Source organism: Emiliania huxleyi, assembly GCF_000372725.1.
Source record: "Emiliania huxleyi CCMP1516 unplaced genomic scaffold EMIHUscaffold_3, whole genome shotgun sequence".
In the NCBI taxonomy this organism is placed as follows: Eukaryota; Haptophyta; order Isochrysidales; family Noelaerhabdaceae; genus Emiliania; species Emiliania huxleyi.
The window spans coordinates 1929103-1953215 of record NW_005199770.1 but is presented as its reverse complement, the minus strand read 5'-3'; the positions used below and the strand labels follow the sequence as shown (position 1 = coordinate 1953215).

The 24113-nt window shown below is 65.7% G+C and overlaps 5 protein-coding genes across 5 annotated transcripts in view; 1 reads left to right on the top strand and 4 right to left on the bottom strand.

Moving 5' to 3' along the window:
* Nucleotides 1-2224: 2224 nt before the first annotated feature.
* EMIHUDRAFT_195644 (hypothetical protein) lies at nt 2225-3035 on the top strand (the record flags this gene model as incomplete). The annotated part of the gene is made up of 2 exons (XM_005775452.1): nt 2225-2369; nt 2524-3035. The coding sequence occupies 2 exons, from the start codon at nt 2225-2227 to the stop codon at nt 3033-3035; spliced, it is 657 nt and encodes a 218-aa protein (XP_005775509.1).
* Nucleotides 3036-3611: 576 nt separating this feature from the next.
* Nucleotides 3612-4703, bottom strand: EMIHUDRAFT_95665 (hypothetical protein; the record flags this gene model as incomplete). The annotated part of the gene is made up of 1 exon (XM_005775451.1): nt 3612-4703. The coding sequence occupies one exon, from the start codon at nt 4701-4703 to the stop codon at nt 3612-3614; it is 1092 nt and encodes a 363-aa protein (XP_005775508.1).
* Nucleotides 4704-8259: 3556 nt separating this feature from the next.
* Nucleotides 8260-8732, bottom strand: EMIHUDRAFT_308423 (hypothetical protein; the record flags this gene model as incomplete). The annotated part of the gene is made up of 2 exons (XM_005775450.1): nt 8260-8406; nt 8499-8732. The coding sequence occupies 2 exons, from the start codon at nt 8730-8732 to the stop codon at nt 8260-8262; spliced, it is 381 nt and encodes a 126-aa protein (XP_005775507.1).
* A 640-nt stretch (nt 8733-9372) lies between these two features.
* EMIHUDRAFT_420345 (hypothetical protein) lies at nt 9373-10438 on the bottom strand. The gene is made up of 2 exons (XM_005775449.1): nt 10153-10438; nt 9373-9904 (listed from the first exon to the last, which is right to left on the bottom strand). The coding sequence occupies exons 1-2, from the start codon at nt 10393-10395 to the stop codon at nt 9605-9607; spliced, it is 543 nt and encodes a 180-aa protein (XP_005775506.1). The 5' UTR covers nt 10396-10438; the 3' UTR covers nt 9373-9604.
* Nucleotides 10439-23640: 13202 nt separating this feature from the next.
* EMIHUDRAFT_432160 (hypothetical protein) overlaps nt 23641-24113 on the bottom strand; it is a 4164-nt gene continuing 3691 nt past the window's right edge. The window contains exon 7 of the mRNA XM_005775448.1: nt 23641-23987. Coding sequence (XP_005775505.1) covers nt 23919-23987 — 69 coding nt within the window. The 3' untranslated portion in view covers nt 23641-23918. The remainder of the gene's footprint in view (nt 23988-24113) is intronic.

Genomic DNA, 24113 nt, shown 5'->3' with positions numbered 1-24113 from the left:
CACGGACAAAAAGAGATCAAAGGTGGTCATTATATCACAGCACCCGTATTTGCAACTAGTCACCATGTTCAGTCTCTCGGCTCTGCCGTCTAATTAATGGAAAAACTAATCGTTCGCTAGGGCTCTCTAGCCCGTAACCCGATATCGATCATCCGGCCCGCTGGGTGCGCTTCTTATAGCCCCCCGGCCCTAGATGTGAGGTTGAGGACTGCACTCCAAGTGCTCCAAGTTCGCTTGTGTATACACAAGAAGTGGTTGTGCCCGAAAGCCCCTGCTAGCCGGCCGACCTGGACCGGCTGTGCTGACGTGGCAGAGGCGAGGGTCATGACCTCATGCAATTGACATAAAGAGGACGCCACGTGTCTACGCGCAGCGCGTTGTGGCTGTGCACTCTATGCACGTCAAAAGAATGTGCAAACGCGCATTGCTCGCCGCGCCGGCGGCGCAGCTCGCGAGTACCAGACGGGACCTAATGCTCCTCGCCGCCCGCACCCACACCCTCCTGCTCACTGCCCCGGCGCCCACACCTCGATCTTCTTGGGCAGCAGCTGGTTCGACAGGTCCTCTCCGTGGCCAAGGCAGCCGCGCTTGCCTTTGCCCCAGGTAAGGACGGCACCGGCGGTGAGGGCGATGCTGTGATCGCGTCCCGCGGACACAGCGACGGCGCGCTGCCCAGCCAAGGCCTCGATCTTCTTCGGCAGCAGCTGGTTCTGATCGTCACCGTGGCCCAACCGGCCTAAGCTTCCCGAGCCCCAGCTCCAGACGGCTCCGTCGGCGGTGAGGGCGAGGCTGTGGCTGTACGCTGCCGAGACAGCGACGACGCGCCGCCCCGCCAAGGCCTCAACCTTCTTGGGCAGCAGCTGGGTGTGCTGGCCGCCGTGGCCCAGCTTGCCAAAGAATCCTGCGCCCCAGCTCCAGACAACGTTGTCGGCGGTGATGGCGAGGCTGTGGCGATATCCAGCCGAGACAGCGATGACGCGCTGCCCAGCCAAGGCCTCGACCTGCTTGGGCAGCAGCTCGCGCTGCTGGCCGCCGTGGCCCAGCTGGCCAAAGTTTCCTTCGCCCCAGCTCCAGACGGCTCCGTCGGCGGTGAGGGCGAGGCTGTGCATGCCTCCAGCCGAGACAGCGACGACGCGCTGGTCAGCCAACGCCTCGATCTTCTTGGGCAGCCACTGGTCCTGCTGGTCGCCGTGGCCTAGCTGGCCAGGGTAGTCATTGCCCCAGCTCCAGAGCGCGCCGTCGGCGGTGAGGGCGAGGCTGTGGGTGCCTCCAGCCGACACAGCAACGACGCGCTGCCCAGCAAAGGCCTCGATCTTCTTCGGCTGCCACTGGGGCTGCTGGCCGCCGTGGCCCAACCGGCCACTCCATCCATTAAAGCCCCAGCTCCAGACGCCGCCGTCGGCGGTAGGGGCAAGGCTGTGCTCGGATCCAGCCGAAACACTCACGGCGCGCTCGCCGCCCAGCGTCGAGGGGAGGCGGGTCGGCGTGTTGAGCTGCGTCACGCCCTCGCCGTGGCCGAGAAGGCCTGGAAACTCCTCCTCCTCGTCGTCGTCCTCCTCCTCGCCCTCCGTTGCCGCTGACCCGCACGACGAGAGCCGCCCCTCGCCGTCGATGAAGACGCTGTGCGTTTCGCCTGATGCCGCCCTCGCCGGCGGGTTGGACTCGCACAGCAGCGCAGCGAAGCACAGCCACCGCACGGCGCAGCCCTCACCTTCTGGCTGCGCCGGCAGCTCGAAGCCGCGCTCTTGCGCCCACAAGCAGATGGCCTCCACCGCGAGCGAGACGTGAAAGAGCAGCGAGACGGCCTCGACGCGAGCGATGTCGACGGGGCTTTCGCAGCGAGAGAGGGCGCGCGCGAGGAGCTCTGAGGGGAGGTCGAGGAGGCGGATGGGCGGCGGCGTGATCGGCGAGGGGGCGGTGAAGGTGGAGGCGGGGGCGGCGAGGCGGCGCGAGCGGCGGCGCGGCGGGTTTGGACATCTACACGTATATATCCCGAGAAAAAGAATTTTACACCGCGCGCACAACACTGGGTGTGTGTGTGTGTGTGTGTGTGTCTCAGGGGCAGTAGGTGGGCGAGCTTCAGGCGCGCCCATCTCGATCGTCAAGGCGTGGCTACGCGCGGTCTTCCGCGGGGGGAGCTTCGTCGACGGGTGCGGGAGCGCGGCGCAGCCAGTGCCGTGGCGCCGCCATCGACGTTGGGCGGAGACGACGAGGCGAGTCACCCATGTCCGGAGCGGCTCCGCGAGGAGGCGCTCCCTACCGCAACCGATCCCGGGCGCCCGCCCGGTCCCGGTCGGCCCTCTGCTCCTCCAGCGTCGTTGCAGGAGCCCGGCGGCGCGAGCGCGCACCACGCTGTCCAGCTCTGGTCGGTCGACGTCGGCGAAGCTCGCGCCGCCTCTGGCCCACGCTTCCGCACTCATGGAGTCGCCTGGCGGCCGTCCGGCTGCCCAATCTGGGAGCCGTACGGCTCCCCCCCGCCCCGTCCGGAGCGCCTCAGCTCGCTCCGTTCGGAGCGTCATCCAGCGCTGCCACCGGGAACGGATGAGCCCAGCGGCTGCTACGGCTCTCTCGTCGGCGGCGAGGCCGATCCCGGCCAGCGCGCAGTCACCTGGCAGCCGTCCGGCTGCCCGATTTGGGAGCCGTCCGGCTCCCCCACGCCCCGTCCGGAGCGCCTCAGCTCGCTCCGTCCGGAGCGTCGCCCAGCGCTGCCACCGGGAACGGATGAGCCCAGCGGCAGCCACGGCTCTCTCGTCGGCGGCGAGGCCGATCCCGGCCAGCGCGCAGTCACCTGGCAGCCGTCCGGCTGCCCGATCCAGGAGCCGTCCGGCTCCCCCACGCTCCGTCCGGAGCGCACCAACCCGCTCCGTCCGGAGCGTCACCGAGCGCCGCCACTGCGACAAAATGAGCCCAGCAGCTGCCACGGCTCTCTCGTCGGCGGCGAGGCCGATCCCGGCCCACGCGCTCTGCTCTTGAAGGCGGCGGCTCCCGCCGTCGCCGATTGCCTCCTCGTCTGCCCGCTCGCCACTCGTGGCTGAGATGCCCGCCACACCGCTGGGGGGCGGCGCGGCCGGTGGCCGGCTCGCGACGCCTCGAGGTGCGTGGAGCTGACTGCATCCCAAAACGAGCTGAGAGAGGGCTGGCCGTTTCGGCGGGGCCGAGTCGGCGATGGCTGGGCAGCTCGCCCAGTCGATATTCGCCCGCCGATTCTCCTCCTCGCCCTCGGCTTCCGCCGGGGCCGGACCATCGTCCACAGTACGAGTTGAGACAACCGGACTCAGCGCTGACTCCAAAACTCTGTCACTGGGACGAACGACTACCACAGACGACGCACCAAACACACGACCACAACCAGGGGAGGAGACGCCTGCCTCGCCCTGGTGTGGGGGAGGAGAGGCGCCACCACCTCTGTGAGGTGGAAACACAGAAAAACGCCGGGCTGCCCGGGCGGGGATCAGAGAAGAAGCCACCCTGTTACGGGCGTCGGCTCTCTCTTCATAAGCCCGGGCAGCCACGGCGCGGTGGGGCGCCTCACCGTCCCGAGCCCCGCCCGCGGTGCGTGAGGGTCACGCGGTGCGAGCGAGGCAGGTCGGCGGGGCTAGGCCCCGAGGGCATCAGTTGCCCTTCTTGACCTTCGGCAAATCGGCTTTGAAGACGGGGCAATCAGGCTTGACGTGCCCCTCCTCGCCGCACCAGTAGCAGGTCTTGACGTTGGACTTGCCCGTCCGCTTCGCCGCCTCCTCGGCCGCCGCCGCCTTGGCCTTGGCCTCTGCCGCCACCGCCTCCGCCTTGGCGAGCCGCTTCCCGATGTCCTCGATCTCCTTCTTGAGCGACTCCGTAGACTTCTCCTGCTCGCGGAAGACGTCGTCGCGGAGCTCCTTGTCGACGGGCAGGCTCGGCAGGCCGCGCCCGGAGTACTTGCGGAGGTACCGCTGGAAGTAGGTGAGGAGGATCTTCTCGTCATTGAACTCCATGAGTCCAGACCGCAGGCTGAGCATCAGCGAGGCCTCTGTCTGCATGCCCCGTTCAATGTAGTCCTGCTCCAGACGGCGGCAGTGCTCGAGCACTGCGCGGCGTCCGCCTTTGAGGGCCTGGCAAAGGCTTGCTCCATCCTCCCGCATCTTCCGTACCTTGCTGACCAGGCCAGGCGACGTGCCGTACTTTGCCCCGTCCAGTGCCAACGCCTCCTCTGCCGACACTACCCCTCCGATTTCTAGGGTAATGCTAAGGGCGAGCGCACCCGGCTCGTCGAGTCCCTGCCCCTCGAGCTCGGTGGCGTACTTGGCACTCAGAATCGCCGCCGGTTTCGTGGCCGGCTGCGAGCTCGCCACTACTGAGGCGCCCGCCGAGCGCGTCGGTGCGCCCGCCTTGGTGGGAGGCTGCTCAGGTGTCGCATCCTGCCACCAGGTCTTGAGGAGGTCCCTCTTGATGAGGTAGCCAGCCCGCGCGCTGGGCTCCCCGAGCAGCGTCCCCGCCAGCGCCTCCCACCCATCAGGGTGGAGGAGGCGCTGCTCCAGCGCCGCGAACGGGATGTCTTCTGCCAGCTCAAAAGCGACGTCACCAATCTTCTCGTCGACAATGCCGACAGCTGTCAGACGCGTCCCGCCCCGCTCCGATCGCAGCAACTTCTCGATCTTCTCCGCGTCCGCGTCCGTCCCCACGGCCACCCCGCCGTCCCCGGACGGCGAAACCTCTGCCAGAACCATGCCGGAAGCGCTGCCTGTCGGGCCGCCCGCCTCTCCTGGCGACGGCGTGGCCCTGAGCGGCGCTGCTGCAGCCCTGAGCGCAGCCGGCACGTGCGGTATGGATATGGCAAGATCGTCCCGGATGCTCTAACGAGAGGCTGATACCGGTACGACAGAAGCAAAACAGGCCGTGTGGGGTGTGGGTGTCACGAGGACAGACGTCCACGAAGACGGTGGACGGACGCAAACTCCTTATCCGATTCACACTCACGGCTGTCCTACTGGTTATATAGAAAGTCGGCCGTCTGCGAGCCCCCGGCTCGCCGACGGCGAGAGAGATGCCACGAGGGGTCGCGGTGGCGTCCATCGCCAGGCTCCCTAGCTCAACCGACGACCCTTCGGGATCGACGGCCGATCGTCATGAAGAGGCACGAGGAGGGCGGCGACCTCGACCGACTATGGAGGACCCGTCGCCAGACGACGCAGAGGGCAGAAGACGGTGAGGCGGAGCAGACGCGCAGGGCGAGACGAGGGAGGGAGCAGGACTTTGCGGAGATCAGCAGGAGGATGTACGAGTGTGACAACGAAGAGATTAGGAGCAGCAGGGACCCGAGGGACCATGTGGAAGACGGCTAGTGCTAGTCCCCCATCGGGATGACCCGCACCTCATCTCAGTCAGCTATCGCCCCTCCTCCATCCCAGAGCCACCACCGCGGCCCATTGTCGCTCCTGGGCCTTTCCATTCGATATTTTCGTACCGCACCTCCCTCGGACCCATAAAAGGCGCACGGCAACACGTTGCTCCGTCTCCTTGGAAGCCGGATTCTGAGGAGGAGAAGCACCTTTTCTGCGTATCGCAGGGAAATGGATCCGCAAGCGCTCCACACCACCACCGACCCGAACACCTCCGCCAACCCACGTGAAGCGCCGCCCGCCCGCCCCATAAGCCACCACTGGAAGAATTCTAATGAGGGTATCAAGCGAACCAGTTTAGACCATGTTTAGACCCAGTTTAGACCACGGCTGAACACGAACCAGATTAGTCCTGTTTACGATAAACTGGGTCCTGTTTTTTTTTTGAGCTAGACTTCGTTGTTAACAAGCGAAGGCACACACAACATGACGCCAAAGAAACACACGATTGCACGCTATGTTCTTTTCACGGATGCTCAGCCCAAGCCCTCGCAGCGTGCCTCGCCACGCTCTGAAACGCGAGCGGCACCGTCTGCACTTCCGCAACGTATGTCCGGCCTCCTCCTCTGCTCTTCCGCGTTGACGCACTCGCTGCCGCGTCGCACCGCTCTCGGCTGTGCTGCCGGGTGGGTTGGCGGCGCGCCGGCGGCCTCCTGGGCGGCTGAGGTGCCTGGCTCGAGCGTCGCGGCTGAGCGAGCGGCTGCAAAGGTTGTGGCCAAGTACACTCCGCTCCTTGGCTCCACGTTCGACAAGCTGTCCAACCAGGACGCAATGGGCCTCGAGCTCGCGTCTCGAACGGCGGAGGGCCGGCTACTGCCAGGCGGAGTGCGGATGATCGATGTCGTGGCGGGCTCGGGGCCGGAGCTGGTGGAGGGCGCCAAGGCCTACCTCCACTTCAAGCTCTGGACAGACGGCTTCGACCGCGGCATGCCCATCGACGCGTCGTACTTCGACACGCGGCCGATCGACTACACTGTTGGCAGCCCGGCGGGGCGCTTACTGCCCGGCATCGACCAGGGCATCCGCGGTATGAGAGAGGGCGGCTGGCGTCGGCTGGTTGTGCCTCCAGCTTTGGGGTACGGCGACAGCGGGCTGTCACCCACGCAGACGAAGAGCCGCCTTGGCGTTCATCATTTCCCACCTCTGACCGTCCCGCCCGGACCCCTCCACAAGCCTTCCACGAGCCGTCCTCGTAGGTGTCGCTCCTGGCTCGACCCTGTACGTCGATGTGCGGATGATGGATGCGGGCTCGGGCCGGTGTGAGGACCTCCTCGGCGGGTCGCCGCTGCTGAAGTCCGTCTCGTGCGTTCGCGGCAAGCCCTAGATCGTGCTTCGTGTGGTGTGCGGAACCCACACACCGTGCGAGCTGCGACGTGTGCGGTGTGGTTAGGACTGGTTTTGTTTATGTTTTGTTTGTGCATCCATCGCTGGTAACGAATCAGACGGCCGGACCCACACTTTGACACCCCCTCCCCCTTCTTCTCCCCGCGGGCGAAAGACGCCCCTGGCCAAACAAACACGTCGCCCGTCTCCGCGTCGGCCCCCGCGCCGTGAGCCGCCGGCTGCGCGCAGCAAGCCTCGCAGAAGATCCCCGGCGGCGCTCAAAAAGCGGGTGCACGAACCACAAGCGAGCACTGCGTCTACACCGACCGGGTCCCGGAAGCCGGCAGCGCAGGCGCCGCGCTTCAGCCGGCACACCGAGCCGGCGGGGCCGCGGCAAGACCGCTTTAGAAGCCGCCATAGCGGTCGCCGCCGCCGCCGCCGCCGCCGCCGCCGCCGCGGTCGTCGTAGCGGCCGCGGTCGCCGCCACGGTCGCCATATCCGCCGCGGTCGCCGCCGCCGTAGCGGTCGCCTCCTCCTCCTCCGTAGCGGTCTCCGCCGCCTCCGCCGTAGCCGCCGCCGCCGCCGTAGCCGCCGCCGCCGCCGCCATACCCGCCTATCCGAATCGCAGGGTGTGTCGAGGACAAGCACAGCGCGGGCACGGCACTAACGCCGCTCCGCCGCTCGCCTCCTCCGCCGCCGTAGCCGCCGCCACCGTAGCCGCCTCCGCCGTAGCCTCCGCCGCCTCCTCCGCCTCCCGGCCCGTCGTGCGAGAACTTGCAAGCCTAAGGAAGGCTCCGAGCAGGTTCCGAGAAGGTTCCTAGAAGGCCGACTCGTACTTGTCGTGCGAAAACTTGCAAGCCTGGTGACACCGCCGACATGAGGGCGGGAAGACGGGTCTTGTGCAGCGTATTGAGAGGAGTGTGTGAAGACACCAGAGAGGAAGACAGTGAGTACAGTATAATGCAGCGGAGTGCGTGGCTTCTTCTCGCGTGCTGGTTGGGAGACATGAACACGCATTCCGCGTCTACGCTCCGTGCTGCCAGGTGCGGGGAGAGACGGGGGGAGATATGGGGAGATCTTCCGCGTCCAGGCGCCGTGCTGCCAGGTGCGGGGAGAGACGGGGGGAGATATGGGGAGATCTTCCGCGTCTAGGCTCCGTGCTGCCAGGTGCGGCGGGGAGAGACGGGGGGAGATATGGGGAGATCTTCCGCGTCTAGGCTCCGTGCTGCCAGGTGCGGGGAGAGACGGGGGGAGATATGGGGAGATCTTCCGCGTCTAGGCTCCGTGCTGCCAGGTGCGGGGAGATACGGGGGGAGATATGGGGAGATCTTCCGCGTCTAGGCTCCGTGCTGCCAGGTGCGGGGAGAGACGGGGGGAGATATGGGGAGATCTTCCGCGTCTAGGCTCCGTGCTGCCAGGTGCGGGGAGAGACGGGGGGAGATATGGGGAGATCTTCCGCGTCTAGGCTTGCACGCCGGCCCGCGCGTGCAGCGCCCCTTTTGGTAGTCGAAGCACGGCGCCTAGTCTCGGTCGGCCTCGCGTCACCTCGGGCCACCTCGGGTCACCTCGCCCAGTAGAAGTCGTCAGCAGGCGCCGAGGAGCCGCCGCCACCAAAGCCGCCGCCGCCGAAGCCGCCGCCGCCGGGTGCCTCGTCGACGCCGCCCGTCACTTGCTCGGCGCGGTCCTTGCCCTTGCGGTCGTCGAAGACCTGCGGGGGCGGGGTGGGGTGGGCGCGGGGGTTGAAGGCGGCCTTGGAGGGGGGTGGGGGGGGGGGGGGGGGGGAAAAGGGGGCCCCTTGACAAACTCCACTTTGGAGCCCCCCCCGAGAGCCTTGCCGTCTTCCATGGACAAAAAGTGGCAAAAAAGGTCCTCCCCCCCCTCCTCCGGCTTGATGAAACCAAAACCGCGCTCGTTCCACCGGCATGGGATGCCCGGGGCCTTGCCGCCGGGGGCGCCGCCGCCGCCACCGCGGGCAGGTGAACGGGAACGGGAGCCCCCCCGGGGGTCATCGTCGTCACGGCGCAGGTCCGACATTGGCGGCTCCGAATCGACTGCGGTGCGACAACGGCTGAGGACTCAAGCGCGGCTGTCATTTGGGCGAGAAAGCTCGGGGGCCGCGGCGCAGAGATGCATGTTCGCGTGCGGCCCGCCCTCCTACCATGCCCCCCGGTGCGCAGAGATCCATGCCGCCACCTCCCTCCCGGTGCCGTTGTGCCCTCCCGGGGGCTGTGAGCGGCGCGCGCACGAACAAACGGAGCGGCGTGGGCAAAGACAGTATCAGAAAAAGAAACCAGGACGGCGACCCGGTTCACTCGAGGAGCCGGAGTTGCGCCGAGAGGTTAGAGGAGCCGCGATAGCAAGGGGTCGGCAGGCGGCGGCGTCGTCGAGGAACGAGGACGAGGAGAGCGACGAGACAGAGGATGAAGCGGCGGGAGAGAGAACGACGAGAGTCAGAAGACCGCGAGGTGGTATGAAGGTCGCTGCCAGCGTAGAGCGTCGCTGCGAGAGAATTGCGAGGGACTGCGAGGAGAGATAGGAAGAGGCAGAGACCACCCAAGGCGCAAGGGTGGGCGACGGCTGGCACCACACTCCTATCCTTAAAATCCCTGTGTGGCTGTGTGGTGGCTGGTGGCGGCGTGCCGTCCTCCCATCAGGGCGCGCGAAAAGCAAGAGCATGGCTAGATAGCCGTAAGAAAGAGGACACGGCAGCGCGACCAGACGGTACAGTCAGACACCGGCAAGAGAGTGAAGGGCAAAGGCGGGTGCAAAGCCAACACGGGATCTTCGCAGAGACAGGGGGGCAACAAACGTAGTCAACTGCGCACTGGCGGCAGGGTGCACCACCGGTCCACCAATCCCTTGAGCTGGGATGTGGTACAAGTCGTCCGCACGCAACTAGCGCGCCCTCACGCTCTGCACAGACCCCGCGCCCGTTTGGGCGACCCGAGCGCGCGGAGCCCCTGGACGGCGGCCTTGACGACCGGCTCTCGCTGGTGCAGGTTGAACGAGGCGTCGAGCGCGGCGAGCGAGATACCTCTCTCGGCGCAGAGGTGCGGGACGCACCAGCCCATCCAGCGGAGCAGCGAGCGGCTGCGGACCGAGCGCAACGCGGCGGAGGAGAGGGGAGGGCCGCTGGCGCCCGCCGCCGCGTACGTCTCGGCCAGCACAGCAGCCATCCGGCTGTCTATGTTGTCGGCGTGCTGCGCCTGCGAGACGGGTGGGTGGCGATGTCAGAGCTCCCTGCGGTAGCGGTAGCGGTGGCGAGGGCAGCGGTGGTGAGGGAGGCTGTGGCGAGGGCGGCGGTGGCGAGTGCGGCGGTGGCGAGGCGGCGGCGGTGAGGGTGGCGGTGGCGAGGGTGGCGAGGGCGAGGGTCAGTGGTAAGGTGGCGGTGGCGATGCTTTCCCGGGAAAACGCCTCCCGGTGCAAGAGATATCAAGGGTAGGAGAGGGCGCACCGCGTGCATGGCCAACGTGTTTAGCAGCGAGATGAGGACCGAGAGCGGGACGGCGGGCCTCTCCGTCATATCGTCCGTCATCTCGGCAACAGTCTCAGTCCTCTCATCCTCGCTCAACGCAACGAGCAGCGTTCGGCCGGTTGGGCTGTTGGCCAGGTGGTTCTCCTTTGCGTGCGCACCCGCGACAAGCCCGGTCCACCACGCCGCCTCATCAAGGCGGCTGTCTGAAGTCCCGGCCACCATCTTTTGGTGTTGATGAAGCCTGTCTCCGGGTCACGGTCAAGTGGGCTCCCTGCTTTGACGAAGGCAGCGGGATTTCTCGAGGTTCTCGATGTGGCCGCGTTGGGTCATAAAATGAACTCGGGCGCACGGGACGCGGCACAAACGGGGCACAAACGCCAGGCTACAAAGCGGTTGGGTGATCTGTGATCTGTGAGGGTCCGCCCGCAGGCGCGTTTTGTACCATGTTCAAACTCCGCACTTTAATTCGAACTTTCTCGCCTCGGCTCGTGGGGCTCGGGAGTAGTCAAGCAGGTGTGCGGGGTGGGCGGGAGGGGGCCTGGGAGCATTTTTTTGCATTTCCGAGGCGAGCGTGGGCCGTGGTGGGCCCCTCCGGGCCTCTCTCAGCAGCACGGAAAGTAGCGCGCGACAGAGCGCTGTTCTCGGCCCCCTGAGCGTATTGGGACGAGCCAGACTAGCATGCACATCGCCTTGGCACGTAGGACGCACGACTTACCCACGCACACCCCGGTGACAATCTTGGAAATCTCCCGACAATCTCCCCAAATCTCCTCCCGCTCTCGCGAGTAGCGCGGCGCAGCGGGGCGCGTTGATGTCGATGAATGCAGTGTGGACTCCTTTTCGACACTCTCTAGCACCGGTGAACACACAGGCGTTGCTTCCGAGGTGGTAAAAATCTGTGAATGCCCGCCGAAGTTGTCGCGGTTTTCCGACTTGTCTCGTGCTCGAGCCATGCCGAAAAGAGCGGGCGCAGGCCTGGGACAGCGTCGCAAAAGCGGCCAAGGAGTCCGTCCCGGCTCCAGGCCAGGACCAGATCGCCGCTCGGTACCGCCAGTTTGCGACTCTGTGCCTGCGCAGTCGTCGCTATCTCACGCTTCCGATCTCGTCACAACAGGCGCCCTCGCCGAGTGCAACGTCCTCGCGGCCGCAAAGCCGTGCTGGCTCGCGCAGAGTCGGCGTCGCAAAGAACCTGAGACCGCCGCGGCATGCTTCGGTTGGCGACGTCCTCGGCGAGGCCATGGAGCTGCATAGCACGAGCGACGAGGGCCGCCGCGACGGGATCTACAACCAGAGAGAGCACGGACGCCGAGGATCGCTCTCCCGTGCAGCGCCGCAGCGGCTCGTCGGCGGCTCGTCGGCTGCGGCCTCGAACGGAGATCGCATGGAGGTTGACGAGGAACCTCCCTCTCTGAGCAGTGCTCCAGCGGAGCCTGCGCAGCAGCAGCAGCAGCAGCAAGCAAGCGTGCTCACGCTGGTGGCAGACATCGGACGCCTCGAGCTGGAGGAGGTTGGCCACCGTGCCGCCGCTCGCGAAGCGATTACAGCGACAACCGGGACGCAAACATCAGGCGTGCCGACGCCTCGCGAGCTGCGTGCCCAAGCCCGGCTCGACTTGCAAGTCGTAGGGCTGCGCGAGGAGGAGCGGCGGCGGCAGCGGCTGCACGCGGCGGCAACGACGAGGCTCGTTCGAGAACTGGCGCTGAAGCTCTCGAACCCGCTGCGACACTTTGGCGGGGGTGCATTCATTCAGTTGATGATGTGCGAATTCGTCATGCGGCCAGAGGTACAGGGCCGCTCCGGCCGCTCCCTCGGCGTAGCGTTTCGCTCGCAGCTGCTGCTGGTGTACGAGCCCAGCGACGTGCCGACGCTCCCGGGCCTCTACAGCCTCGACGTCTTGCAGGCGTCGCTCAACACTCCGCTGTTGCAGCGGGCCGCCCTGCAGGCGATCGACGACGTGAAGCTCTTCTCGCTCCACCTGCCCGGCGTGCTCGGCAAGGTGGAGCCGACAGAGGCCGACTCGCTCCTCGGCCTGTGGCAGCGCGCGGCGGAGGTGCGGGCAGCGGAGGCGCGCCGGCCGCAGCGCGGCCGGCCACGCCATCGCATCGAGTTCGCGCTGCGTCAAAACATGACGGGTAATCGTTACTCGGCCGCCCTGCGCAAGGCCGTGTACTTGTACCGCCACAAAAGCGGTACGGAGCGCTCAATCTCGATGCGCGGCGCTGCGTCGCTCGCTCGGGATGGCGCCACGCTCCTGTTCGACATCTCGGACGACGATATCGCACGCGTGCATAACATCATTGTGCATAACATGCAGGACCTCTCACCGTGGGCCGACAGCCAGGACGTGCAGGCGAGGGCGCCGATCTCGGGGATGACGATTCGCGCCGGATCGCTCTTCAACCGCTTCAAATCGGGAGCCCCCACCGGGTGGGTGGCGAAGCTGTTCGCGGGCGAGGCACCGACGGAGCGCAAGCTGGTCATGCAGCGCTTTACCGACGGCAGCGAGTTTGGCGGGCACTGGCACCAGCTCCTCTTCTTCGTCGACCAGAGACGGGTGCTCTACCACGAGCCCTATGGCGGCGCAATCGACTCGGGCATCGCGTCTTGCTTCCACCGGAGCCCCGGGCCTGCCGCCGGCTGGGCGCTGGAGGTGGTGGATGTGCAGCTGCAGTCTTGCACTCACGAGTGCGCGCTCTGGGTGGACTTTGTCGCGGAGGTGGCTGTCGACTACGTGAGGAGCGACCTGACTCGCTCCTTCAGCGAGTACCTTCGCGGGTGCGCTCTCCCTGTGTGTGTGTGTGCATGCCTGCGATAAGGCTGACCGGTGTCGCGCCGCCCCCGCAGGCGTGAGGAGATCACCCCGCTCAACGGCATGCGGCGGACTTGCACGGCGATGAAGACGGCGAAGGCAAAAAACAACGCCTTCGTCGCACAGCGCCGAAACGACGTGCGCACGCTGTTACGTCTAGCCTATGTCCAGCGCCAACTGCCGCACACAGGCTCCGCAACGCTGACCGCCTTTGGCGCAGCGGCGGAGCAGGAGCCTGTGCCGAGGACACAGACTCGGACTTTGAGATGTTGACCTAGACCGACGTGTGATTCAGATAGTTGTCTTCAGATGTGTGTGTGATTCAGATGTGTGTGCGTGTGATTTTCGGCACGGGTATAGATTAGAAGGAACGTATCGTCACACACACCCTCTTTGAGAGAGGGACACAGCGTGGTGCACAGTAGCGGGCGCTTCTACAGAGGCAACCGGTCCGAGGGCGAGCGTTTCGCTCGCCCTGATGCGCATGAGCGACGTGGAAGCTCTCGACCGGCGCAGATGCCACGGGCGACACCAATCCCAGCCTCAAAAGGCGAGGAGGGCTGGTGGAGTGCCCAGACGGCAGTGGCTTCCGAAGAACTTTTTGCGGGTGACGCAAAGGATCCGAGGAGAGAGCACCTCGGCTGCCGGCGAGGCATCCGCCCCGCGCCCACACATCTGATGGAAAGTGCGATGAAGCGGTGGCGGCAGGCTAGCCACCGGTGGGGCACACGGAGCGATATGGCGTTCGGCTGCGATTTGAGTGCAACCGGGTGACGCATCTCCTCCACAGAGACGCGGGGACGGCGTGCCTGCGAGGCGCCCGATATGCGCCAACGGACCCAATGGAAAGTGCGAAGCGAGCACTCGACGGCTCGCAGCCTGTGGACGGAGCACGAGAGCTCGAACCTCGCACTCGCGTGCAAAATCGGCACCTCGGAGCGCCATTTTCACACCGCATTCGAGCCCATGAAAACAACAATGTACCCCAAGCAGCACGATCACGCCTCGCACCGGTGCGGTGGTGCCGGGCGGCTCTAGGGGGTCAGGCTGGCTGCATGGCACCACCCGTAGCCCGTTTTGCTGCCCTGGCATCACCCGGAGGGGGGATTGAACATAGTAGTTTTGTCGCGTTGGGTAGCGTCTAGCGAGGATTGGTGTGTACTTGTTACGTGAAAACCCGCTGGGACCTGGACGCCAGCACACACGGCTAGATTTCATGGCGGGCCGCCTAGGCCCTGGGGTCGGAGGTAGAGTCGGTGGTGGTGCCGCGCGCGGCGCGGGCTTCGCTGTCGGGGGCGTTTAAAGCAGCACGGACGCCTGGGAGGTTGTGCGAGGCGGCAGCATGAAAGTCTTCATATGGGCCCAGCCCGATCACCCGCGCCGCCCTCGCCCTGGCCAGGTAATCAAACAGGCAGGAGGGCGATACCTCATTGCCCCGGCGCCCACGCCTCGACCTTCTTGGGCAGCAGCTGGTTGGATGTGTCCTCCCCGTGGCCTAGGCAGCCGCCCTCGCCCTTGCCCCAGGTAAAGAAGGCGTCGTCGGTGGCGAGGGCGAGGCTGTGCCCGCCTCCCGCCGACACAGCGACGACGCGTTGCCCCGCCAAGGCCTCGATCTTCATTGGCAGAAGCTGGCTCTGCGTGTCGCCGTGGCCCAACCTGCCGTAGCCTCCATTGCCCCAGCTCCAGACAGCTCCGTCGGCCGTGCGGGCGAGGCTGTGGCACGATCCAGCCGACGCAGCGACGACGCGCTGGTCAGCCAAGGCCTCGACCTTCTTGGGCAGCAACTGGTTCTGCTGGTCGCCGTGGCCCAGCGGGCCGTCGCGTCCCCAGCCCCAGCTCCAGACGGCTCCGTCGGCGGTGAGGGCGAGGCTGTGTCCGCCTCCCGCCGACACAGCGACGACAAGCTCACCAGCCAGGGTCTCAACCTTCGTCGGCAGCAACCGGTCCAGCTGGTCGCCGTGGCCCAACCTGCCGGAGGAGCCATAGCCCCAGCTCCAGACGGCGCCGTCGGCGGTGAGGGCGAGGCTGTGGGAGTATCCAGCCGACACGGTGATGACAGTCCGCCCAGCAAAGGCCTCGACCTTCTTGGGCAGCAGCTGGCGCTGCCGGTCGCCGTGGCCCAGCACGCCAGAGCCTGCACTGCCCCAGCTCCAGACGGCGCCGTCGGCGGTGATGGCGAGGCTGTGGTCCTGGCCAGCCGACACAGCGACGACGCGCTGGCCAGCAAAGGCCTCGACCTTCGTCGGCTGCCACTGGTCCTGCTCGTCGCCATGGCCCAGCGCGCCCACGCCTCCCTGGCCCCAGCTCCAAACGGCGCCGCTGCTGGTGAGGGCGAGGCTGTGGAATACTCCAGCCGACACGCTCACGGCGCGCTCACCGCTCAGCGGGGAAGGGAGGCGGGTCGGCGTGTTGAGCCGCGTCACGCCCTCGCCGTGACCGAGCAGTCCCGGAATCCAGTTCTCAGCCGTTCCGCACGACGAGAGCCGCCCCTCGCCGTCGATGAAGAGGCTGTGCCGATAGCCTGCCGCCGCCCTCGCCGGCGGGTTGGACTCGCACAGCAACGCCGAATAGCACAGCCACCGCACGGCACAGCTCTCGCCCTCCGGCTGCGCCGGCAGCTCGTGGCCGCGCTCTTGCGCCCACAAGCGGATGCCCTCCACCGCAAGCGAGGCGTGGAAGAGGAGAGAGACGGCCGCGACGTGAGCGATGTCGACGGCCTCGCAGCGAGAGACGACGCGCACGAGGAGGTCCGTGGGGAGGTCGAGGAGGCGGGCGGGCGGCGGCGTGTCGGGAGGGGGCGGCGGAGGCGGCGTGGACATACAGATCGCAAAAGAAATGCCCCTCCCCCAAAAAGAATTTTACAAAAAGCTCCGTCGCACAACACTGGGCACGGAGCGGGGCGGGGTGCGCACTGACCCTCTGTGTTCGTATGCGTCGCCCATCTCTCCCTGGAGATGACCGCTCTATTTATTTATTTTATACACTGGGCACGGGACGCAGTGTTGTGCCAAAAAGAATTTTACAACAAAGGCGGTCACAAGCAGAGGACACACACATGCCAAAAGAATTCTTGACTGCGAAAGAAGCCGAGGTCCGAGCGAGAATCTGCGAGAGACTGCGAAGAGAGATAGGAAGAGGCGGACGCCCAAGGGTGGGCGACGGCTAGCGCATCACACCCCTCTCCTTAAAATCCCTGTGTGGTGGCGGCGTGCCGTCCTCCCATCCCTCCCTTGGGTTGTCCGTTTTCTTTCTTTCTTTAGAAGCCGAGAGAACAAGGGAACGGCAGGCGGCGGCGGCGTCGCAGAACGAGGCAGAGGAGAGCGACGCGACAGAGGAAGAAGCGACAAGGGAGAGCACGACGAGAAGGGGGAGACCGCGAGGTGGCACGAAGGTTGCAGCGAGAATCGGAGAGAGACTGCGAAGAGACACTCCAAGTGCTCCAAGACAGCCGCACTTCGCTCTCGGTGTCCTCCCATCCTGCACCGAGAGCGAAGACAGCTTCTTTGACGAAGACAGCCGCACTTTCTCGAGGTTCTCGATGTGGATCCTTTGGCCGCGCTGAGGGAGGGTGTAGAGGATGTAGAGTGTAGAGCGCTGTAGAGCTGTAGAGATGTAGAGCGCTCTGGAGCGCTGTAGAGCTGTAGAGCTCTACATCCGCCGCGTGACGAGGCGCCTGCGTTGTAGAGCGATGTAGAGGCGCTCTACAACGTGAAATCTCTACAACAAACTCTACATCATAAGCGGCGAACGAGGCACGGTCGCTCTCCGACATGAGGCGCGTTGCACTTGCCAGTGCTGCCCTGGCCTTCTGTCTGCCCGCCCAATGGGTGGCAGGTGCCTCTGCTGCTGTGGCATGCCTCACAGCTGCGACTGGCCGGCGCCTCGGCGCGTCAGCTCGGCTCGGCGTAGCGATCGTGGCCAGCGCAACTCACCTGGACTCAACGCTCAGCCAGGAGCTCCCGCACGCGCTGGCGCGAGGCATGGCGCATGCAACGCGCAGCAATGCTCGCCTCGCCTCGCGCAAATGCGACCGTCCTCGCAGCCGACAGTCCACCGCCTGCTAAAGAAGCACAGCGATGAATGCGGCACCGGCGACGCATGGCAGGCTGGTCATGACGCAGTTATAGGGTGTTGTGTGCCGTCAGAGTGACTCTCTGTGTGTCAGGGATAGTCAGGGCCGTCCATCAGAGCTCCAGTAAGCTCGGAGACACCCCATTAGTGCGACTCGACCTCTTTGAGTCACTGCCTTCCCGGCGGTTTGGCTGTAGAGCCTCTACAACAAACTCTACAACAAAATCGCGCTCTACATCGCTCTACAACGCAGGCGCCTCGTCACGCGGCGGATGTAGAGCTCTACAGCTCTACAGCGCTCTACATCTCTACAGCTCTACAGCGCTCTACACTCTACATCCTCTACACCCTCCCTCAGTGGCCGCGTTGGGTAGCGAGGATTGGTGTGTACTTGAGCACTTGAGCACTGGATAGGGTCGATTCCGCATGGTACGGGACCCCTCGATCGTCTCGCCCTCCCTCACTGGTGTGTTCATTGGGGGGGGTCATGGCGAACACGGTACAGGTCTAACGGCTTTTTTTCAAGTGTTCAGGGTTCAGAAAAAAGAAAAGCGTCGCCGCTTTGTGAGAGTCCGTTTTGGTCTTTGGTGGCTCTGTTAGGTTGCGAAAGCTAGCCGACGCGCTCGGTGTGTGTGGCATGGAGGTCTCAACTGTTGTCGCGTACCTACCAGACGATGACGGCATCGACGACGCTGTAGAGGTTGAGTGTGAACTCGTGACGACGAGCCCGAGCGAGAGTCGGATGCACAGCGAGAGTCGGAGCTGAGCGAGCAGGCGCTGCGTCACGCAGATTCAGAAGGTCTGGACCTGAAGACTGCCGGCGAATCCTTCGTTGACGTTCGCCCATGGCCGCCTCGTGGGAAGCGTCTGGGCCCTATCCATCGTGGCGCGGGGCACCAGTACTTTGCAGTGAGGAGGAAGCCAGGCACCAACGAGGTGGTGTGCCTCGGCAGCTTTGTCACTGCCGAGGAAGGTGCCCTCGCCTATGCCCGGAGCTTGGCTGCCCACCCGCCCGGCGCCGCCTCGGCGTCAGCGTACCACGGCGCTGGCATGACCGCCGAAGAAGCGGTTGCGACGGCTGCCAACGGAGGTATCACGCTGATCCGTGCACCGGGGACGATCTCCGGCTTCAAAGGAGTGGGCTTTGACGTGTCGAAGAAGAAGCCATACCCATACTCCGTCGCCATCAGCAAGGGAGGAGTGCTCAAACACATTGGGCGCTTCCTAACGGCAGAGGAGGCGGCGCTCGAGTACGCGCGCGCCATCGGGGCAGCCGAGGCGGCCAAGGCGGTCGAGCTGGCGGAGGTGCCGCAAGGCTCGGGATCGATCTTCCACCCGGGTTACGCCGCGCCGCCCGTGCAGACGCGGGAGGAGGTGCTGCGCCAAGCGGCGGCCGAGGGCTTGACGCTGCACGGCTCGGACAGGCACGGCTCGGGATTCAAGGGTGTCCACAAGCAGGAGCAAAATTGCAAGGCCCGGCCTTACCTCGCGAAGCTGAGGAAGCCAAGAGCCAAGCACCTTGGGACCTTCCCAACGGCGGAGCAGGCGGCGCTGGCCTACGCGCGCGCCCTCGCCGCCAACCCGGGTGTCGAGTGAGAGCAGCGGCGGTTCGTTGCTTACGCCTCTTACGGGGGGCGGCTCACGGACGCATCCGCGGTAGCCGGCTGTTTTTTATTTTTGACTCCGCTGTGTATCCCGTCGCACGTATCGAAATAACTTCAGACCAGTGTGGAGCGTGCCGCTCCGACGGCCGCGCGAGCTCATTCCCGTGAGCAGCACCGCCACCGGGCGGCCGGCGAGGATCTGCAGGATCGCCGCCGGTGAGCCCACAAGCCTGTTGCAGGTGCCGCACCGCAACGTGGGGCGTCTCCTGGCGAGGTGCAAGAGGACACACGCGCACGCACACGCCGTGGCGGCGCCAAATAGAAAGGGGCCCACCGCGCCCCCGCAGGCGCGAGTCGGGAGCTCCACGCGCGCGCCTGCCTTGAGCTCGTAGAAATCGTACTGGTCCTCTTCGAACCCCTCAGGACAGCTCGCCCTGTCGGTGAACTCGTGCCAGCACCATCCCGCCTTGTCACCCGTCCCAAATATGAAGAAGCGGCACCTGCTCACACCCAGTCCTGCGACGCCGCCTCCCCGCCCTGTCCACGGAGCAGGCGAGCGGCGGCACGGCCTTCCACCAGCTGCAGGAGGTGCGCACTTCCCGGTGGAAGCACAGGATGCTCCCTCCGCATACGCAGCTTTGCGCAGCGCAGCGTACGGGCCACGCCACGCAAAGCCGACCCTCAGTCTGCCCAAGAGGCTGTCTGCGGAAGGCCTGGCGGCACGTACTCGCCTCCTCCGCGGCCATACCCTCCGCCCGGGCGAGCGAGGAGCGGGGACACAACCATTTCTGGAATCGTGTGTCCCCGAAGGAAGATTTTTTTCGCGCCTGCAGTGCGTGTGCATATATATGCCGCCGGGCGCTGGCTCGCCAGCACTGAACCGTCCGGAACAAATGCGACCATCCCCGCTGCAAATGCGACCGCCGGCGGGCTCGCACGCGGCTCAGCGGCGCGCGGCGCTCGACTTCCTCACCAAGGAGCTCCGCTCGCTCGAGGTGGAGGAGGTGCTCAAGCGGACGCTCGAGCAGCAGGCGGAGCAGCTGCGCGCCGAGCTGCAGCGGGCAAACACGCGCATGGAGCAGCAGGCGCGGCTGCCGCGCTGCCCGGGACAGAGGCGGCCAAGCGACTGACGGCACCGCCCTCGCTGCGCAGGAGCGCCGCATACGGATGCTCGAGCGCGAGTTGCAGGCTGAGCGAGAGGCGCGGAGGACGGGCGCGCCGATGGTGGCCGCTCCGCCGGAGGCCGCGCCCATGGCACCCGTGGGGTCGAACGGCGGCGGCGGCAGCAGCGAGGCCGCTCCGTCCGGCTCGCCGCCGCCCACGCCGGCCGAGGCCGGGGCCGAGCACCAGCCACCGGAGAGGCTGCCACCGCCACCGACCAATCTGCCGACGCCGCCTGTCTGGCGGCCGGTCGCAGCGGCGGCGCCGGTGCAAAAGGCGGGTGGCGTCGGGAGGAGGACGCCGCCCGCGGCCTCGCGTGAAGTCGCGGCCACTGCTCCTCGATCATCTGCGACAGAGGCGACAGATGAGCTCGACATTGACGCGCTCATAGAGCAGCAACGAGCGGCGCCGCCGCCCGCCGCCGCCGCCGCCGCGCCGCCCGCAGTCCGCCGCGTGCCGATGCAGCTCCCGAAGGGGCTCACGCTGAGCTGAGGCGAGGCGGCGAGAGGGAGAGTGGACGGACAGACTGTGGCGTCGGGTGTCTACTCGGAGGTAATTGCACTTGGAGTGCGGTTCCGGTCCTCGATCGCGTGGTCGTACGTGCACCAGCCGGCGTTTGTTTCGACACTCGAGAGACCCCCCCATCCCACCACGCGTATACGCGCGTTCCTGCTACCCCGCTTCAGCCGCACACGCCGTGATGCCGGGCGTGCGACCTCGAGCGACCGCGCCCCTCCGCCGCGCCCGCGCGGGGGCGGGCCGCGCCGCCCGCGCCGCCCCGGCAATGTCGAATGTGCGCGCCGGCGCCGCGCCCGAGCGCCCGAAGCGCGCCGCCGCGCATTGCGCCAAGCGCAAGGCCCAGCGGCAGGCCGGCAGCGCGCCGTCGGCTCACCTCACGAGACCTCCAAGATACCTCAGAGCTCAGCCCTCAGACCCCGCGCATCTGCTCGCGAAAACACGAACACTCATCCTAACTAACATCCAATGAACTAGCGTCAAACCATGAGTGCGAGATAGGGCTAGCGGCTGGCCGCTAGCCTGTGAGGAGGGCGTCCATGGACACCTCACACGACCCCACCTTGGCCGTGCCTTGCGGCCGGCGAGATTGCTCGAGGCGGAGCAGCCTGCTCTAGCCTCACACGTTACCCCCCCTGCGCGCCTGTCTGTGTTTGTGTGCTGTTGTTTGAGCCCTTGGCACCGTGAGTGCTGGGGGGGGCGACAGGGGGGACGTGGCCCTGAGTGATGTGTACGCCCACTCAGGGTGTGTGGCAGCCCAGCTGGCTGTGTGTCTTGTGAGCTTGTGTGTGTCTGCGTGTCGCTCGAGCGTGTCGTCGTCATATGTCCTATACAGACCTCCGTGCCGCAGCTTCACACTCTCGATCAAGCAACCCAGGAGAGACGCACCGCTGGCGCATCCTCACACGAGGGCGGGGACGGACGCTTTATGAGAAGATCAGTGAGCTCGGACGTCCACCATCGGACGTCCACCATCCAGACGGGCACGGCGTGGCGGACTGATCATGCTTCGCCACCCGAGCGGCTACCACCATCACCGCTACCGTCACTGCCACCAGCGCCATCGTGCAGGAGCTTCTGCATGCGCAAGACAGATCCGTGGGAAGAGCTTTGCCCGTGGAATGGCTGCGGCGGCTGCTCTGACTGCAGCGGCAAGTCGACGCAGCGGTGGCCGCCCGTTCCGCTCCCGCCGCCAGCGCCACCACCGCTTTCACCGTCGCTGCCACCAGCACCAGTGCTATCGTGCGAGAGCTTCTGCATGCGCAAGACAAGCCCACGGCGGGGTGTGCGATGCTCGTGGGGTGGCTGCGGTGGCCCTCTGCGGCGTGGCTGGCGTACGGTCGAGTTCTGGGCAGTACCTCGCACGACCGCGCTCTCGGCGAGCTGGCGCAGATCGCGCGTCCGTGGACGACACCTAAAAGCTGGGCATAGAACGGAGCAGCGAGCCAGCGACGTGCAGCAGCGACGAGGAGACAGGACTCAGGAGAGGCTCTCTTAATTAAAGATATGACATATATGTGCCAATTCCCACTCGAGGATTCCCACAGAAAACACAAGTCGTGGTCTTCTTTCAACACCGAACACACGATGTATAGCCGACACCGGGCGTGAAACAGAAGCTCAAAATCAGCTCATTGCAGCTCACTTGCGGCACACGAGAGCACAAGAGATGTAGAGGCTCTCCTGCAGGTCGCGGTCGAGGGCTTTTGAGTCCGTGGTGTTGCTCACCAGCTTGTCTTGAATGAGCTTAGGACGCTGCAGAGACGCTCAGCAGGGGAAAGAGGAGAGGCGAGACGGCGCGCCACCGGGACCCCATGCGTGTGGCTGTATGGTGCGGTAAAACTCTGCTTTTTTCAATTTTATGGTCTTCGCTACCTCCCAGTTGCACTCGAGACTTGTGCCGGTGCGACGTAGACCGGTAGAGGCGCTACCGCTAGCGGGGGGCGCCATGACACTACGTTTTACGAAAAGGAAAACATAACTCATAAGTGTCTCGCGCGAGTGTGAATTTTTGGACGGAGCAGGCGGACATCGCTTCCAGGGAGGGGGGCGCCCTTCTACTCACGCCCCACCCCCCCCCTAGCATGTGGTGTGAGTAGAAGGGCGCCCCCCTCCCTGGAAGCGATGTCCGCCTGCTCACGCGTAAGAGCAGATGCCACTTCGAAAGGGCGCAGAACCGTAGAAACGACGATGACGTGCTCAAGGTGCTCCCACGCGCCCGCCGAGGTGTGCTTGCAGTTGGCAGGCGCATCGAGTGCGACTGCGGTGGGGAGCCGCGGCGAGAACAGCGTCTCCCACTGCAGCTCGCCGTGGTGGCATCGCCCGTCGCCGCCCGCGAGCAGCGCGTGTGCCCGTGCGTACGCACTTCACGGGTGGAGACGCAGTTGAGCTCGTGACGCGGCGAAGAGGGCTCCCTCACCCTGGTAGTAGCCGACCGTCGGTTTCGCCCGCGGCGGCAGCAGACCAGAGAGGTCAAAGGCCGCGAGCATGTTCCGCCAGCACTGCTCGACGATCGCGTCGCGCCCTCCGACCTGGTCGCGCCACTCGTCCAGCCCGCGGCGCAGCAGCCGGACACCGGTGAGTGGCGCGTAGGCCATGTCCTCGCGCAAGCACCCGAGCCACTGCTCAATGTTCGGGTTGTGCCCTCGAAACCAAAGTTGGGTGAGTAGCGCGCTGCACCCGGGTCTTGTCGCTGGTAAACGATGTAAGTGAGGTTGCTGCTATTGCGAACCCGGGCAAGTTTGCCCGTCAGATTGCCATCGAGGCTGGGGACGACCACCACCAGCTTTGTCGGCCACCCCATCGAATGAAAGACCGAAAGCCATTCGACCGAACTTCGCGTGTCTCTCTTTTTGCTTCTCGGCCCCATTCTGGAGTACGGAGCGCGGAGGAGCTCCGCTAGGGCGGTTAGTAACTCACTCTCTCTTTCCGAGGTAGGCTGGATGCGCCGCCGAAGTGACAATTGTAGCCCTCGCTCGCCAGCGACGCGCCCTCATCGCCAACGGCGTCGCCCCCGATGACTACTGCGTACTACCTGCTCCCCTTCCAACACACCGCCTCAGCCATTCCAACACAAATCTCTCTCAGTCGAGCGTCCCATGCGTTTCCTCGCCGTCGCCGCGCTCTCGCGTCTGCCGCCGCCTTCGACAACGAGCTGGAATTCGAGCTCGACGAAGAGGAGCTCACGATATGCCACGAGCTTGATGCCAGTCAATGTCAACTCTGCCGCTCTCGGCGGCTGTGAGCGAGAGAGAGGCGTGGAAACGACGAGGTCTCGCTCTCCGCCGCCACGTCCGCGCTGCGTGTGACGACTTCCATTTCAGCTCGTCTAGATACACGGTGACCTTGCCCTTCTCGATGTTATGGAAGACCCCCCCCCCCGCGCGCGCACGCCCCGCCCCGCGGCCGGTCGCATATCGTAACACAGGACTCTGGAGAACGTGGGAGGAGGGGGCGGCGAGAGAGCGATAAGGCGACGATGTCCAAAGCGACTCACGACACCTCCTCAGCCCTCCGTCGCGCAGCTCCCTCCCACGCCGCAGATAGCCGACCGCGCCCGCAGGCTCACGCCGCAGCGCCGCGCCTCACAGCGCCTTGAACTCGAGCGTCGTGCCGAGCCCCATGTCCACCCCGTCGTACTTGTCGATGCACGCCTAAGGAAGGTTCCGAGACGGTTCCGAGACGGTTCCTAGAAGGCCGACTCGTACTTGTCGACGCACGCCTAAGGAAGGCGAAGAGCAGCCAGGGGCTAGGACTGGACACCAACGCGATATGGGTGG